The sequence below is a fragment of the Alligator mississippiensis genome, chromosome 3 (genome assembly GCF_030867095.1).
Source record: "Alligator mississippiensis isolate rAllMis1 chromosome 3, rAllMis1, whole genome shotgun sequence".
In the NCBI taxonomy this organism is placed as follows: domain Eukaryota; kingdom Metazoa; phylum Chordata; order Crocodylia; family Alligatoridae; genus Alligator; species Alligator mississippiensis.
Window position 1 is genome coordinate 227,235,534 of NC_081826.1, and position 16,571 is coordinate 227,252,104.

At 38.1% G+C, this 16,571-nt stretch overlaps 1 protein-coding gene across 4 annotated transcripts in view; it reads right to left on the reverse strand.

The window, feature by feature from the left end:
* Positions 1-1,239: 1,239 nt before the first annotated feature.
* Positions 1,240-16,571, reverse strand: part of APC (APC regulator of WNT signaling pathway) — a 170,372-nt gene continuing 155,040 nt past the window's right edge. For all 4 annotated transcript variants that reach the window (XM_006272098.4, XM_019484432.2, XM_019484436.2 and 1 more), the window contains 2 exons: positions 13,924-14,138; positions 1,240-13,396 (listed from right to left, as the gene is read on the reverse strand). In XM_006272098.4, coding sequence (XP_006272160.1) covers positions 6,829-13,396; positions 13,924-14,138 — 6,783 coding nt within the window. In that variant the 3' untranslated portion in view covers positions 1,240-6,828. The remainder of the gene's footprint in view (positions 13,397-13,923; positions 14,139-16,571) is intronic.

The following is a 16,571-nucleotide window of genomic DNA, read 5'->3' on the forward strand; positions in this document are numbered from 1 at the left end:
TGTGTCACTGGAAGAAGACTATGACAGAGGCTCCCTTATGTGCTGTTATTCAGTGGCTGCCATTTTGGCCATTTGGGGTCACTGACAGCTGCTATAAATTAATAGATTTCAAGGCTAGGAGGAACCGGTAATTATGACCAGCCTAACCTCCTGCATATTTCGGTCACAACCAAATATGTGCATTCTAAGTCCATTACTTCTGGCTGAGCTAAAACATATATATGAAAGGCATCCAAAACTGTATTTAAAGTGTCCGAATCCATTACTTCTTCAGGTAACTGCTTTCATTGTAATAAAAAGCCTCGTTCTTAGTCTGAATTTTTCTAGCTGTAGCTCCTAGCTTTGCGTCTTTCATACAACTGGCACCATGTGAAGTATGACCACACTCTTAAGAAGTGGCTTTGTAGGACTTGTAAGTCTTGAAAAATGCATGAGTAAATGCGAAATTTAGACCTGTGTACTGTGCTAGCTGGGTTCCCCTTGACATGCTCTGCAGACCCATATATATATATAGTACCCTTTCTTAAAGAGATGATGTACCAGCTATCAGAGTAAGGGACAGAATTAGTTTGCTCTGGTTACATTAGCTCCACATTCCTATTCTTTCACATTATTTTAACTTAAAATTAATTTAGAATTTTAAAATTTTCTAATCTAGCTACTTTCAACTGCAAATTTTAGTTTTGATAAAGATTTTTCCAAACATTACTTATGAAAATTTGCTACAGTTTTTAAAAATGATGTCTGAAAATTTCCTTTTATAGTTTATACTGTAACTTTTGTTCACGTGACACAGTTTCCCAGATCCCTCTGATCAGGCCAGGGAACATATTAATTTGGCAGAAGAGTTTTAGTTAAAGTTGTAGCGTGCTTAAGAAACATGCTGAAATAAGGCTACTTTCTGAACAACTTATGAATGAGAAAAAGAGTTTGTACAATTTGTGCAGTTTATGCACTGCTGGACCAAGTTTCCCTCCCATTGAGTTTATTAAACAAAGCTGTCAGTTCCTTTGCAGATTTTATATCTTGAATAGTAGGTATTTCTTGATCAAGTAATTTTACTACTTATTTGCTCATTACCCCAAATGAAATCTACTGCTCTTTTAAGGCATTATTTCTCATACCCTCTAGCACTTAAGTGCCCTATGACAATTTTCTTTTTAATTAAATCAGAATGCTTACAAAGACAGACGCCTGGACTTATGTGTTAGTAAAGAAAAGAGTTCCACTCTAAAAAGGTGCAATCAAGAAGAAATTTTATATAACACTGCAAGTAATAAATTATGCATAGCAAGCCCAAATCCAGAATTATAATAATATTATAGAAAATACACCAAAATACTGTTCAAGGAAGGATTCATTACAGAGTTAAGGTATTAGCAACAAAGTCTCAAACAGAAGCGAAGAACAAAACTGAAGGAAAGGCCTTTCTGTATTAAGCATGTATTGACTGATCCTGAAAGGTCAGGGTTGACCTTAGAAAACATGGGCATCAAGTCCACATTTATATTTAAGTAAATATCACCAATTAAGGCCATCTTAATTTAAATACGTAAGCTATAAACAACACATAACTTATATGCACTCCCAGATGCTTCATCTCAAGAAATTCCGTTTCCAACATATAACCAACCACAATACACCCAAAGTCCTTTTTTCTGGCTTAGACCTCCACCTTAATTCCAACTGCAACTATGTATCTATGTATAAATGAAATCTGTTATTTTTACATGAGAAAGTATGAAGCATGTTTGAACATGACCCAGAAATTTGATGTGGGCATCGTGATTGGTTATACCTTAGAAGTACTAATGAGTTGGTGGTAGAAATGAGGAATGAGTACATTTGGTTAATCTGGTAGGTATGAAGGGGGTTTTCCAGTATACAGAAGAAAATAATGTTTGTACTTGGGTGATGTTTCTCTTCTTGTCCACAGCTTTATCTACAATACATGGTTCACCATGAACAGGGACGGTTGGCATGCAAGTGGATAGAAACCCTGCAGGGCATCAATGTAGGTAATACAAGGCTCTATTTAGATGGAAGAACCACCCTAGGACTTTAAAGAAGTGCTCTCCTGCCAGGGAATATATAAATTCAATATGAGCACTAGGTGAATAAAGACAATAGATCAGAAGCAAACTAAACTTAAGACTTTTCAATATACCATCAGACCACTCTTTCAGAACTTCCTGTGGGTAGAATTTTTATTAGGGTAGGAATTTTTCCCCCTGAACAATTGACTTAAAAAAAAAGGACACACAAGTTACGTTTTAAATAAAATAAAGTAATCTGGAGATTTATATGTGTTACCTACATTAGGAAAAATCACAATGACTTGGAGAATATCAATTCATTTCACAGTTTGGTGGAGAATAATCTTTTTTTCCTGCAAAGTTTTCCAAAAATAATTTGAGATACTAGCCCACATGGAAGAAAACAGCATAAGTTATTTTTCAGGTGAGAAACCAAGCCATTTCTGTTTAACAGTGTTCCAAAAATATGTATATCTGACAAACAGATTGAAGGATTAACCCCCTAAAGTTTTCTCAGAATTAATTTTTAGCAAAAGACTGCACATAAGAAATTTAAGTTAGATTAGTTTAGTTTCTATAAACTGTAGTGCCATGGTGAATATCAGCATTAAAATGGAAAGCTAGCTATTGTATAACTTAGCTATGGACTATTTAAATAGCATTTAAAGTTAAATTAGAATGCATGTACATTCTAAAAAGTGAACTGATTATTTGCAGGTTTTTTGTTATAACATTGCCATTTTTCACATCAAGATGACAAAACTGTAAATTCAAGTTCAGTTATATGAGCATATTTCAAGGTTGATATTCTTATACAAGTTCAAAATAAGCCAATTTGTAAGCTATGGAGAAGAATCATTGCAGTTCTACCAAAATTGGCAGTGGGTGAGGGGGGAAGTGCAGTTATACCAAGGAGAACAGAAAAGTGAAACTTGTTCTCCTCAGCTTCTTGCCTTCTTTTTGTCCATGGCTGGAAGCAAACAAGCTTCTCTAAACTGGTTTGATGGCTCAGCAGAAACTAGGCAGAAGTAAGGAAGCAAGAATAAATATAAAGCAGCATAAATCAAATTACCATTATGGAAAAAGCAAACAAACAAAAACAAAACCTAAAATATCGCCCAACATCTAACACACTGATTGTCAACCAGGGTGTTTGAGAGACTTTCAAGGGTGCCATGAGGTACCACACAATGTTAGCACTGTTAGGTTTGTCAACATGATTCACAAGATGAACTGTTTCGAATAGGAATACATAGTGTTAAAACCATTCTGTCCAGCCCAGTTGTGGTCTTTGATATCCTGGCAACAGAAGAATTGTTCTATTTTCTGTAATCAAAAATTGAGTGAAAACTAAGAGCTGGTATTTTCTGAGGGGTGCTGTGAGTCTAACAGGTGCCTTCTTCAGTCTAAGAAAGTTGAGAACCACTGATCTAGTACCTGAATGTTTGTCCTACCACCAGTCTCCTGATTTCATATGGTCAGCAGCCATTTTTATAGCTGAACTGTGGTAGGAAAGCTAGAGTTAATGTATACACGGATGAGGGAATGTCCTTGAACACTGGCATGCGTCCTTGAACAGTGGATAGCACACTTGGATAAAGCATCATAGAAATGTAGGACTGAGATCATCTAGTCCATTCCCTCGCTTTAAACTGTGATCAGATATGCCTAGATGAGTGGTCCTTAACTTTGTTAGACTCAAGGCACCTATCACTAGAATCAAGGCATCCCCTTTGGAAAATGCTACCTAGCTCTTAGTTTTGACTTTATTTTTGACTACAACAAAAATTAGAGCAATTCTTTGGTTTTGAAAAACTCAGAAAGACCACAAAAGGCCAGAATGCTTTAAACATTATGGATTCCTATTTGAAATCTCAGGGTTTATTTTGTGAATCATGTTTCACATCTAACAGTGCTAATACTATGTGGCACTCTGCAGCACTCCTAAGAGGATCTCAAGGCACCCTCAGGTGCAGTGACACCCTGGTTGAGAACCCCTGATATGTCCAACTAACCTCCAGTTAAGGAAATTCCACAATCTATCACTAATCTCCAACTAAGGAGGGTCTAATGAAGGAGATCCTATGACCTCCTTAGGTAGCCTGTTCCAGTATTAGAATAGATTAGGAAGTATTTTTTAGTATCTGACTTAAATTCTTCTTGCTGCAAATTTAGGTGAGATGTTTGGAAAACCTGTCTAACTACAAGGGTGGGGAAATGTTACATATGTTAAATCTGATAAGAAACACATGACAATGTTCCAGGAACAATCCCTTATCCGTGGTACTCAAAGTTTAACTCTAATCTTCACTTCATCTTTCATAATGTAGATTAATTATACAGTTGAAAAACTGAGCTTCATTATATGGGTGAGATTTAACAGAAAGTAGGTACAAAACTAGTGTCAGTTGAGCACCTTGTATTATTATAGTATGCCTTGACATAAGCATTAAAAGGCCAGGCATAAAAAGAGATATTATACCACTGATGCATGTTCTAGTCTGTAGCCTTCCACAGTGCCCTTGAGCAAGTCACAAGCTCTTCTTGCACCTCACTTTCTTCATCTATAAAAGGATAGCCATAGTATTTATCTCAGAGGTGGTGTGAGTTTCTGAAAGAGTTTAAGATTATCTCAGGAGTTATAGAAATTTCAAGTATTATTTATTATTAGAAATGCCAATATATGTACCAAAACTGTACCTCCAGAACCAGTTTAGTAAACAAATAGGATGTGGGAGAAAGTTTAAAACACAGCCCAAAAAACCCCGCTCCCTTCTTAAAGTGATGTTCCCTTCTTCTCAGAGGGCTTTGGAGTCTTCATTCAGTATATAAGTATGACTTTGATGGGAATGCCTTATTTTCTCTGCAAGTGGCTTGTTGTTTGGAAACAATACAGTTCATAAATATGAGGAATATGAGATAAAATAGATTAATTTCTATGCTAGATTGTGCCTGTGGATCTCACATGCTCGGTACAACGGTCTTAAAACAACTGTTAAATCAGCATTCTGTAATAAGTATATCATCCCCAAGCAGCTGAAGTCAGGAGATCCCAAATTATGGTACCAAATAGCTAGACTAAGGACTATGTAATAACCAAACTGGTTGAGGGTTACAGAAGAACTGAATTGCTACTCTTGGTTTGATTAATCATGCACAAACATGTTAACATATTTATGTAGAGGCACTTAACTGCCATGTTATCAGAGGATTTCCATCTGAAACAGTTTAACATGTGTCTCTACCTTAAACCAAAAATGTATCTACAGTCAAAATAAATATATATTTTAAAAACACAGTTTCTTTCCAGATTTATTTAGCACAAACCATATTCAAAAAGGCTTCAGGCAGTAAATACCATAATTCAGGTATAAAGCTAATTTTCTACCATGACAATAAAGATTTAATATCTATGGGCTGCTTGTGGGTTTTTTTCGACCCTTTAATTTTTTCCCCTCATTTTAAAATAGACTTAAAATAGGATTAAAATTTCATCTTAGATTCCCAATGTCATATATGACATTTTCCCCAATTAAAAAAAAATCACATTTTATAAACACAAAATGCTCTTTTCAGATTGTGTAGATGTGAAAAGAAAGCTACACTTGTCTGGTGGAAATAGCCTGCCTTTAGCCTTCCTACACACGAGAAGTGTGAAAATCTTTCACTTGCAAATATTTACAGAAGACTTAGGGCTTGATCCCGCAATCCTCATGTGAATCTGGTACAGCCATTTATAGGAGACAGGGGAGACAGCTCACGCGAATGTGTGCGTTTGTTAGATTCTGCTGGATCAGGCCTTAAGTTTAAGTGCATTACACAACATTTTAAGGTGACATATCAAAAAATCTCATAATGAAATTATTGATTTTTTCAAGAATGCAGAAGTAACACGCAAGATTTACATACAGTAATAATTTATTTCTGAAATGTTCATTTTAGTTTCTGTTGAGACATCACGCATGTCTCATTAATAAAAGAGCAGCCATCTCACCTCAAATACCAGAATATACAACAAGTTACAGCATAGCAAAAAATTCTACCTACTTTCAGATAAAATCTAATTCAGATAAAATAATTTTGTTCAAGGTTTTACAGTTACACAGATTTCCTTTTTTGCAGAGCACAAAGAAAGTGTAAATTGTTACATCATAGCTATCTATGCACATTATGTGACCACAGAATTGTTAATCATTACTTCAGAAAATGAACCATCAGTTTCATTCATGCAGAAAAGCAGGCTGGGAAAGCTTGTTCAGCAGAAACCATATTACTGTGAATTTCACAGCCACATGATTAATTATAGGGTTAGATGGATTCACAAATACTAAAACTGAGTATATTTTTTGCATAAATAATACCAATTTTTCCCTGATGTAGTTTAGTCAGTCTGTAATCTAGAAATGATTGATACAGCAATATATCTGTATTACTTCTATCTGTTGTGTTCATTATTTCCAGACAAGCAATATTTAAAGGATCATGGGATGGGATGCTAATTAAATACATGTAAAACATACTGTACAAATATACTTGCTTTAGTGATTTTATTCCAAACTATCAATCAGGTATCCCTCCAAAATATTACCAGTGAAGACAAAGTATACTATCAAATATGGCTTCCAGAACAAGGACCCTCTACAAGAATCAAACCTATATACAAAAAAAAATAAAAACAAAATTAAACCAAAAACCCAACTTCCCCCAAGTCTTTTAAAGTTTCATTTGAAACAAAATTTCTACATAACTGTTGTAAATAATACATCAGGTTTTCTTTTATTCCAAAATGTATTTAAACAGAAGTCACCAGGTAAGACCCAGAATGACGTTTTGGACTCTGAGTTCCACTAGAGTCTGTATTTTCAGTCTTTGAATCTCGCTTCTTTGTGCTGTTATTTACTGGGGTTGGTATCTGGGATGGTCGAGCAGAACCATTATCTGCACTGCTCTTTCTAGGACTTGGATTGTAGTTGAAAGGAGTCACTCTTGCTGCAACAGCTCCACTAGGAGAGCTGTGTTTGCTTGAGCCACTGGAACTGAATGGTGTACGTTCACTAACAGTGCTTTCGTTGGTCTCTGGTGCAGGAGGGGGGTTATTCAGCACAGGTTTTGTTTCAGTTCCCTTCTTGTCTGGACTGTCTATTTGAATGAATGAATTCAGGCGGTTTTCTAACCCAATGGTGCGGACAGGAACGTTTCCTGCGTTTTGTTTTTCCTGAACCTCTTTAGAATCTTTACCATTAGCATTCCCCTTCTCTGAAACACTGTCAATAACTGGGGGGGTATTTCCTGTGGGTGATCTTCCAGATCTAGGATTATTAATAGGGCAGTCTTCAATCCTCACCCAGACATCCTCTGTCTTAGACACAGCAGGTGCCATCTGGTAAATTAAAGTTTTTGTATCAGCACCATTTGTAGCACCTGAGGAGGAATTCTGGGCAGGATTATTCATTATCTGAGGAATTTCATTTTCCTTGATTTTCCTCCAAGTCCCTTTTGCTGGTGCTTGACTTTCTTTAGTTTGCTTGTGTCCAGAAAAAGTACCTCCGTGTTGCTTTTCATCTTCACTTTTTGCCTTTTCACTGGATTCAGAAGAAGCAGACAGAATTGAGGAAGAACTACCAGTTCTTCGCCAAGTGCTTACACGGGGAAGTGATGAAGAATGCTTACTGTGCTCACGCTTCCATGTCCCTGATCTATTGATTGGTAGTCTAGATGGGCTCTCAGAATGAGAACGAGCAATATCATGACGTTTTGCTGGCCTCCCATCATTATACTCTATAGAAGGACTCAGGTTAGGGGGTAATTTTCGCCAACCACTAGTCTGAACAGTTGAATGAGTGGATAAAGACATATCAGGAAGTGATGGACTTAAAACTGGGGTCTGTATTTGGGATCTGGTAGGAGAATCTGGTCTAGGAGGAGATAGAGATTCAAATGAAGCAGACTCTTCTAATTTCCTTCTAAGTGTTGGACTTGGAGCTTCTTTAATAAAAGTTGACTGGCGCACTAATACAGGTCTCTCCGATCTATCAGATTCACTTCCACTGGACTTTGTGGATGACATTCTAGATATTTCAGCTTTTTTGTTTGATCCACTGCTACTAAGAATTTGATTTAATCCTTTAGAAGCAGATTCACTTCTGGGAATGCCACTGGCACTTTTAGGTAATCCTGTCTGCTTAGCAAGGTTTTGCTGGCTCATCTGTCTGCCTGGTGATGTGTATGACATTCTTCCTGAACCTGAGGACTTAGTTGAAGCTGTACTGGGGGACGATGTCCTTGGCAGCTGGGACAGTTTGTTAGGAGGACTTATACCATTTCTTCCTGGGGAAATTGAGTTTCGACCTGGAGATTGCAGAGGTCTGCTTAAGGGCTGCTGTTGAGGTCTGGAAGGAGTGGAATCTCTAGATCCTGACCTTGAAGGTCCTTTACTTGATCCACCCTGTTGAGATGGCTGCCTGGTTATAAGACTTGGCTCAGTCTTCACTGTTGATTTAGCTCCTCTTGGGGAACTAGTGGAACTCTGGTTTTCATTGGGACTTTTGGAGCTGTTATTTTTGAGTGGAGGCCCTTTCTTGGCAACTGGACTCGTACTTGAGGAGCTATTTCGAACTCCTGGAATATGAATCATTGTTCTACCTCGTGAAATTGAAGGCATATTTGTTTGCTGGGGCTGCTTCAACTGGCTTGAAACTTCTGAATTAGAGCGACCCTTCCCTGTAATCATACTTTTATAAACTTTCTTTCCTCCTTTAATTCCTTTATTTTCAGTTTCAGTTTTCTTAGTTTCCAATGTACTTTTCTCCCCTGGCTTAAGAATTCTTGGACCTTTATTACTAGTAAAGGGCTTTTCTTCTTGGTCTGGTGTAAGATGAAAGGGTGAACCTAAAGAAATGCCTGATTTTAGTGAAAGAATGGAATCAGAGTCTGATGAAGCTTGTCTAGACAGCGAAGCAGCGGCAGCAGCTTGGTGTAAGCTGCTAACTATAGAATTTGCACCTTCCTGAATAGCTTTCCAATCAAAGTTCTCTGAATCAGGTGAAAAACCATGCTCTGAATCAGGCCTTTGAATATCTCTCAAATCAAGGGTCAGATCTTCTGCTAATATGCCTCCCATATTTCTAGAACTATTCTTTTCACCTTCACTTTTTATTCTTGAGGGTTTTTTCTTTTTGGGCATGGCAGAACTAATACATTCCTGCAGAAGGTCATCTTCTGAGTCAATACTAAGGGAACTTAAGGAGCTGTTTCTAGAAAAACACACAGGTGTATCTTCAACATGAAATGATTTGGGTGCATAACCAGAAGCTTGCGGTCTGCTTGGTTCCATCCGTGAATCAGGAGCTTCTGTCCGGTTTGTAGGTTCACTTTCCTTGTTGTTGTTGTTTTCTTGATCAATATCACTAAGAGAACTCAGAGATGAATTGCGAGAAAAACAAACAGGGGTATTTTCAATAGCAAAATTCTGCATTTTCTCATCTGTAGCTGCTCCTCTGTCTGGGATCTCTTTGGATGACTGTGGGAAAGTTTTTGGCTGATTTCTGCCTGGTGGGTGTTTTTGACAAGCTTGTGACCTATTAGTTGACTGCTGATTTGAAATCTGTTCTATATTGGTACACTCTTTTGTTTCTGTTTCCTTAGTTTCTTTTCCTTTTCTTAATTCTGCCTTTTCCCTAGAAAGGTCAACATCATCATCATCAAAGTCTAGCGAACTTAGGGAATCGTTCCGTGAAAAACAATAGGGAGTCCCCTCAATAGGTGTGTAATGATGAGGTGAATCAAATGCAAAGCTTCCTCTTACACGTTCCTCATTATTTGGAAGCTTATCGCTGAAGTCTCTTGAGTTATTTTTGAGGTTCTGTTTCTTTGCATCTTTGTTGTCTGAATAACTTCGTTCACTATTAACATTACTTTTTGGCTCTGTGTTTTTTCTTATGCGTGCTCTGCACTCATTAGTTTGAGGCATAGGCTTTACTGGTGATGACGGCTTCTTTTTCTCACCATCTGGTTGGTTTTTACTAGTTAGAGATGAAGATGCTTGCTGAATTTGATCCATTATCTTCTTCACCCTAAAAGGCTTGTGGCTTTTTCCTTTTGGCATAGCAGAGTTAATGCACTCCGCAAGAATATCACCTTCTTCTGTCTTGTCATCATCCAATCCTGAGGTAGTTGCAGTTGAGTTTTTCCCTCTTTGAGCATCATCTGTACTTCTGCCTTCCGTAGGAATAGTATCTCTGTTTTCAAATTCACCTGACTTGGTCCCTGTACCCACATTTTCCAAATTGGCCAACTCATTTGGTGGCGATTCTATTGTGAGATCACTCAAAGATGTAGCAGTTGAAAAATTTATTGGTGTACCCTCAACACAGTACACTCGGGGCATATCATCTCCAGGTGTAAAACTAACATGTTTTTGAGACTGCATTCTGTTTTGTGAAGGGAGAAGTTTGTACACTGGCAGCTGGCTTGGCTTCCTGGCTACAGGAGGAGGTATTTTTGAAGCAGTAGTTTGAGAAGGCTTTTTGGCTTTGCGTGAAGATTTTGTTGGCATTGCAGATATAATACACTCTTCCAATATTTCAATGTCATCGTCATCAGAATCATCTAGTATATCTTTTTCTGTTTCAGTGGGTTTCTCAGTTTTCTTCTCTTGGTTATCCTTTGTATCATCTGGCTGTTCAGGTTCCGTTTCATTTCCATGCTCATTTTCATGTACAGGAGGCATTATTCTTAGTTCTACATCTTTCGGTATAAATGGCTCATCAAGACTCAGAGCACTTAGGCTGGATGAACATGAAAACCCATCTGGTGTACTTTCTGTAGCAAAATGTAACAAGGTATCAGCATCTGGCAATACCTGAACTCTTTGAACCGCTGCATTTACAGCTGCCTGTCTGGGGCCAGATTCTCTCTTCTCAGCATTAGATACTTTGCCTTTAGCTGTTTCCCTCTTTACCTGAACTGCTTGAGCAGGTGGTGGTGTTTTACTCCTACTTGGTGGCATCGTTTGTCCAGGGCTATCTGGAAGGTCACTGGGGCTTATAATACCACTTACCATTCCACTGCAAGGCTCACTTTGAACAGAACTAGCAATTGAACGGCTTTCAAAACTATCCAGGGAACTTACAGAGGTACATCTGCTAAACATAAGTGGAGTCTCCTGCACATAATGTTCTGGTGGGCTTTTTGGAGTCTGAGCACCACTTTTTGAGGGAGATTTGGCACCTGAAGAAAATTCAACAGCTTTATGTCTAGATGAATCAGAGGGAGATAAACTAGAAGTCTGAATTCTATTGGATTTTGTTCTAATATGTTGTGTTGTTGATGTGACTTCACTTACTGTGCCTTCAGTAGATAGAGGCCCACTACTTTCTTTTAGTTCTGCTATTTGCAGAGTGTTATTTGCATCTGTTACACGGGTGGCTTGATCACGTCCTATTTCATCTTCTGCTGATGACAAAGATGACAAAGAGCTACATCGTGAAAAGCATATTGGTGTATCTTCCACACAATAAGTCTGTATGGTTTCCTGATTGATGGAAGGAGTTTTACAGGAAGCAGACTTCTGAGCATGACCCCCTCTACTCTGTGCAGAACTTGGATGAAGCTGGTTCTGTCTCTTTGAGCTGGCTGAAGCAGTTGACGTGTTTCCACTACCTGATGAGATATGATCAGTTTTAGTGCTCTGTACAGATGAACTTTTTGAAAAAGAGAAAGATGGCTTCTGAGACGATGGAGGGACTTCTGTTGAGTATTTCAGACTATAATCAATAGGCTGATCTACATGATGTTCCTCTTCATTGTACTTTATACTGTAATTAGTTGGTCTGTCTTCTTCATCTTCATGCTGTTCCTCCTCAGAATAACGCTCACTGTAGTTGGTTGGCTTATCATCATCATAATCATCAACCTGGCACAAGGACTGGTTTACTTTTTGGTTCATTCCAAGAGTAGAAGCTACTCTGTTTTGTTCAGAACTGTTGGAACCTCTTGATCTGAAAGGAGAAACACATTCTTGCTGTCCAAAAGGTGACTGGTATTTCATATGCTTATCATCACCACTTTCAGTGTATACAGGATAGGATGTATTTTGACTTCTTGACTGCCTTTGTTCATTTTGTTTTATCTCATCTTCTATTATATGTTTAGGCCTCGCCCATCTTTCATTCTGTGAGGGGCTCTGCCTTCCAGAGTTCAACTGTTCATCTGAATATTTAAGACTATAATTGATAGGGGTGTCTAGTTCTCCGTCATTGTCATCCATATGATTTGCGCTATGTATCTTATGGGCTAAATCAGCTGGATACTGTCCATAACTGCAAAACTTACTTTCATCATCTTCAGAGTAAGATTCAATGGAAGGTTTCATTTGACCTCTTTTGCCATAGCCATCACTGCTACTGACACTATTTAAGCTATCATTTGAAGCTCTTTTATATTCCATTTTTGCATAAGGCACAGGACATGTCCTGTTTGAATTCTCAGATTTAGGAAAATTATAAGTAGTTGAATGTGAATGGGCAGTGGATGTTCTTCTTAGTGCATTTCTATCTTCTGTCAAGCAGTGCATTTCAGATGTGGATCCAGAACTTCTGTCTTCTTGTGGAATATGCATATTTGTTACTTCTTCCATTACTTTGGCGATTTGAGCTGCAGCAGTTGAGATTGGCATTCCTATTCGCTTGGAGGAATTCCCAGTGCTTTCTGTAGCTGTGTGATAGCTGTTTAATCCCATTGCTCGCTCTCTGTCTAAACTTCTGTCCTTTTCCAACCGAGAGTTTTCTATATTTCCTCTGTTGGAAGAGGAGGAGCCAGGCAACACTGTAGTATTTAAATATGGTGAAAGTACAGTCATGTTACCGGTATTAAAACTCTCTGACCTGCAAATTCCATCGTCATGTCGATTAGAGTCCAGAACATATTCACTATACAGATTTTGCTTATGTCTCTGCTTGTTACGGTGAGATGTTTTGGGGCTCAAATTATCAATGTTGTCAAAAGTCTCTGATAAATGCTGAGCATCTAACTCTGCTTCTAGTGCCTTTTGCTTTCGAACATGAAGAGATGGCAAGCTTGAACCTGGAGACATAATATTGGCATCCTTATATTTTGCAGGTCTGTTTGCCATCAGGTTTCTTAAAGCTGCAGCACTGCCCATAGCTATCATTTTGTGCTTTGAATGAATGAGGTTTTTGAGCATGCTAACTGCTCCCATGTCCCACAGAGCTTCTTGATCCTTTGCATTCCGTGCAGAGAGGTTCCACAGGGTCCCACATGCATTGCTGACTATTGTCAAACTGTGTGACTTCAAGTGCTGTAGTAAGGTTTGCAAGCAGCTGTTCTCTCTCAAGATCTGCCTGGAATTAAGTGGAAAACTAAAATCAACACATGCCATTTCCAAAAGATGAAGGCCAAACACAAGCATACCAAACTAGCTGGAGCTAAATTTAGTGCTTGATTAAGATAATTAGTTTTAATTTCTACAGCACAAAAGTATTTCACTTTGCTAAAATTATAACCTAAATGCTAATTATATTCTACTACAGTTCTCAGTTTCTTTTCCTCTGACACCTCCCTCTTCTGTGTAGACTGCCATTTTTTCCAGCTGGTTTTCTCTGGCTGGAATGACTGATGAAAGCTTCCAGAAGAAGCCAGTGTTACTACTTAGTGTTTAACAAGCATAGCAGATGCTATTTTTTCCAAGTCTTTTTTACAGACAACTGTTATCCAAGGGAATTGTTTATCTTACCAAAACCATCAAAAATAAAATCAACCTTGACTGCGCTACTTATTTGGAATGTAGACTCATGTTGGAACTTTTTATGAGCTCTCTTAAAACAGATTTCTGCTACAGAATTTAGATAAGACTAGATGGCAGATTTACCTGTGGTCCTCATTCGTAGCAATCAAGCTAGAAACATTCCGTAGTATTCCTCCTCCGCTTTCAATGATGGCTAAAGTATTTGTTTGGCTCCGGTATGTTAGTGTGCCAACTAAAAAGGCAAGAGCACCATCCACAGCACATATATCAGCTTTATTCTCAGTGCAATGTGCTGACAAATTCCATAAGGCACTCAGTACACTTTTTAAGGTGGATTCCTATGAAGAGAGGAAAAAATTATATGGAATTAGACCGAGGGTTTTTAGCCTGGGGTCAAGAGTGCCCAGAGAAAACTGTGAACAAAATATAAACAGCATTAATGCCTGCTGGAATCTGCAGACAGCCTAAAGCCACAGCTTTAAGAGGAACGAACTACCTCATCAATTTCAACAAATCCTAGATGTAACACAGCTCAGCAACCATAAAAGTTTAGCATTTTCTTTTAATCTGCTGCAAACTTTGTAACAGAATTTACCATTTTGCTGTACTTGGGTATCTAATATTTTGTTCTCCATCTTCCTGCAGCTGGTACTATTTCTCCAGATTTTCCCCACAAAATTTGATTTACATACAGCAGGTCTACTGTTACCACCCTTACTTTCTTACCTTTCCTTCTCTCATGTTTGGATCGGATCTACTAGGTCTGGTAAATTCCAAAATATGTACATTATGTGTTTGTCAGCTACCATGTTACTTCAAAGAGCTGTCACAGTAGCTGGCAAAGAATTCTGGGTAGGAACATAACCCATTAAAATGGGAACATTGAGCTATTTTAAGACTAAGCACATACCTTTACATCCAATGACTTCTTCAAGTAGAAGCTTCTCAATTTACAAAATTGGAAGACAACTTTATTAAATGACAAAATCAACAAAAAAGTCCTCTAAACGTCATACTTCATAACAGAATAGTGGAAGCTGCTAGGCCTCATATAACACACTTAGGGAAACACTGATTGAACTCTGCCTCTGATGCCATTATGTAAGAATCAGCTGTTGCCACTTAAAACAAATCCCTTCTTCAATGATGTGTCCAGCTGACCAATTCATAATGTAGCTACAAATGTGGGTTCAGCTGTTTAGAAATATTAATTGTAATTGTTTTTTCTTAATGCAACTAGAAAAAGCTACAGGTGTCTTACCCTGCCCAGTTTTAACATCTACCTAGCATTTGTAAAGATTCTCATGAATGAGGACTTCTTGTTTTGATATCCAACTCAACCTGTGATTCTGAAGGCCTCCATTCATCAGTTCTTGCAATGAGGTTGGGTTGCCATTGCTGTTTTATTAGTTGCCCTAAAGATATTTGAGGAATGAGGGAAAAATCATCTCAATTAACTGGTCTGTAAAAAGACATCTAATTTGAGGTGGTCCTGATTGATCGCAGTCAAAATGCAGGACAAAAGGAGTGGCACAGTCCTTTACACACACAGCCATTTCAAACTGCATTGCTACACCTCTGCCACTAGGTGGCCAGGGACAGAACCCGGCCTGACAGGATAGTCCCTGGAATGACTAGCAATTAAATTGAATGAGCCCCTATTAATTTACAGACATTGTCCTGTGAAAAAGTGTTAGAACAGTTTATCTTGTGTACTTCACAGGTACTTAAAGTGGAGCAACTGATGTACCTCTGTAGGATCCTGAGACAAAAAGGTTCTTCTGGGAGAAATGCAATGTCTGTTTACACCCCTAGTGACTAAAACCCTAACTACTGCATCACAAACCGTTTTGATGGATGGTTTCAGTCACTATGGAGCTTTGACAGCAGAAGAGATGCCAGGGGAAGTGGGAAATGTACCTGATGAGGCTGTTAAAGCTGTACACTTTATTAAATACAAGCCCAACAACACATGCAAATCACTGTTTTATGTGAGGCAATGGGCACCCAAGAGCAGCAGTTTCCACTTCCAAAATGAAGTGTAATAGCCTTCAGGTACCAAAGTTTCAGATAATTAATTTGAATTCAGAGAAGGGACCACGGGTGCCAACTTTGGTTTCCCTTGCTAAATTAGTCACTGATCAACACTAGCCTGCTCTGAAAGCTCTTCTTCAAGGGAGGAGCTGAATTTTCCACTAGAGATCACAACTCCAGGGCGGTCCTGAACAGGTACAGGAGCTTGTGAGCACCCTGTTCTTCCTATATAGTAAATAAGAAAGCACCTTGGGAAGTCTGGTTATGGAAAGGTTTAAGAACCATTAGAATATATATTTTACATAATATTTGCTTTTTACATTCTTATTTTAAAGTGTACAGAGATGATTTAGCAATTCAGTAAGCAAAGGAATCTATAATTCCCTTTGCAGTATGCCTAATAGAAAATTAGAATAATTGTTTGTACATGTTTGGTGACACTGATCCTTCAAAAGTACAATTACAAAATCTGAATTACAATTAACTTATAAAGGATTTATATACCTTGTCTGCCTTAGACCAATATGGCTATAACCAAACTCCACAAAGGATTTATACACTATTTTATTAGCACTAAATACAAGCTGGGAACGTTTTTATTTCACTTTGACTTTCCTAACTTAGTAGTAAGAAATGTACTGTTATGACAGAGACTGAATGAAACCATCACTGAAAACAGGGGTGGGGAATTATTTGGGCCCACAGGCCATATAGGGATTTTTGGTGAGCTACTATAG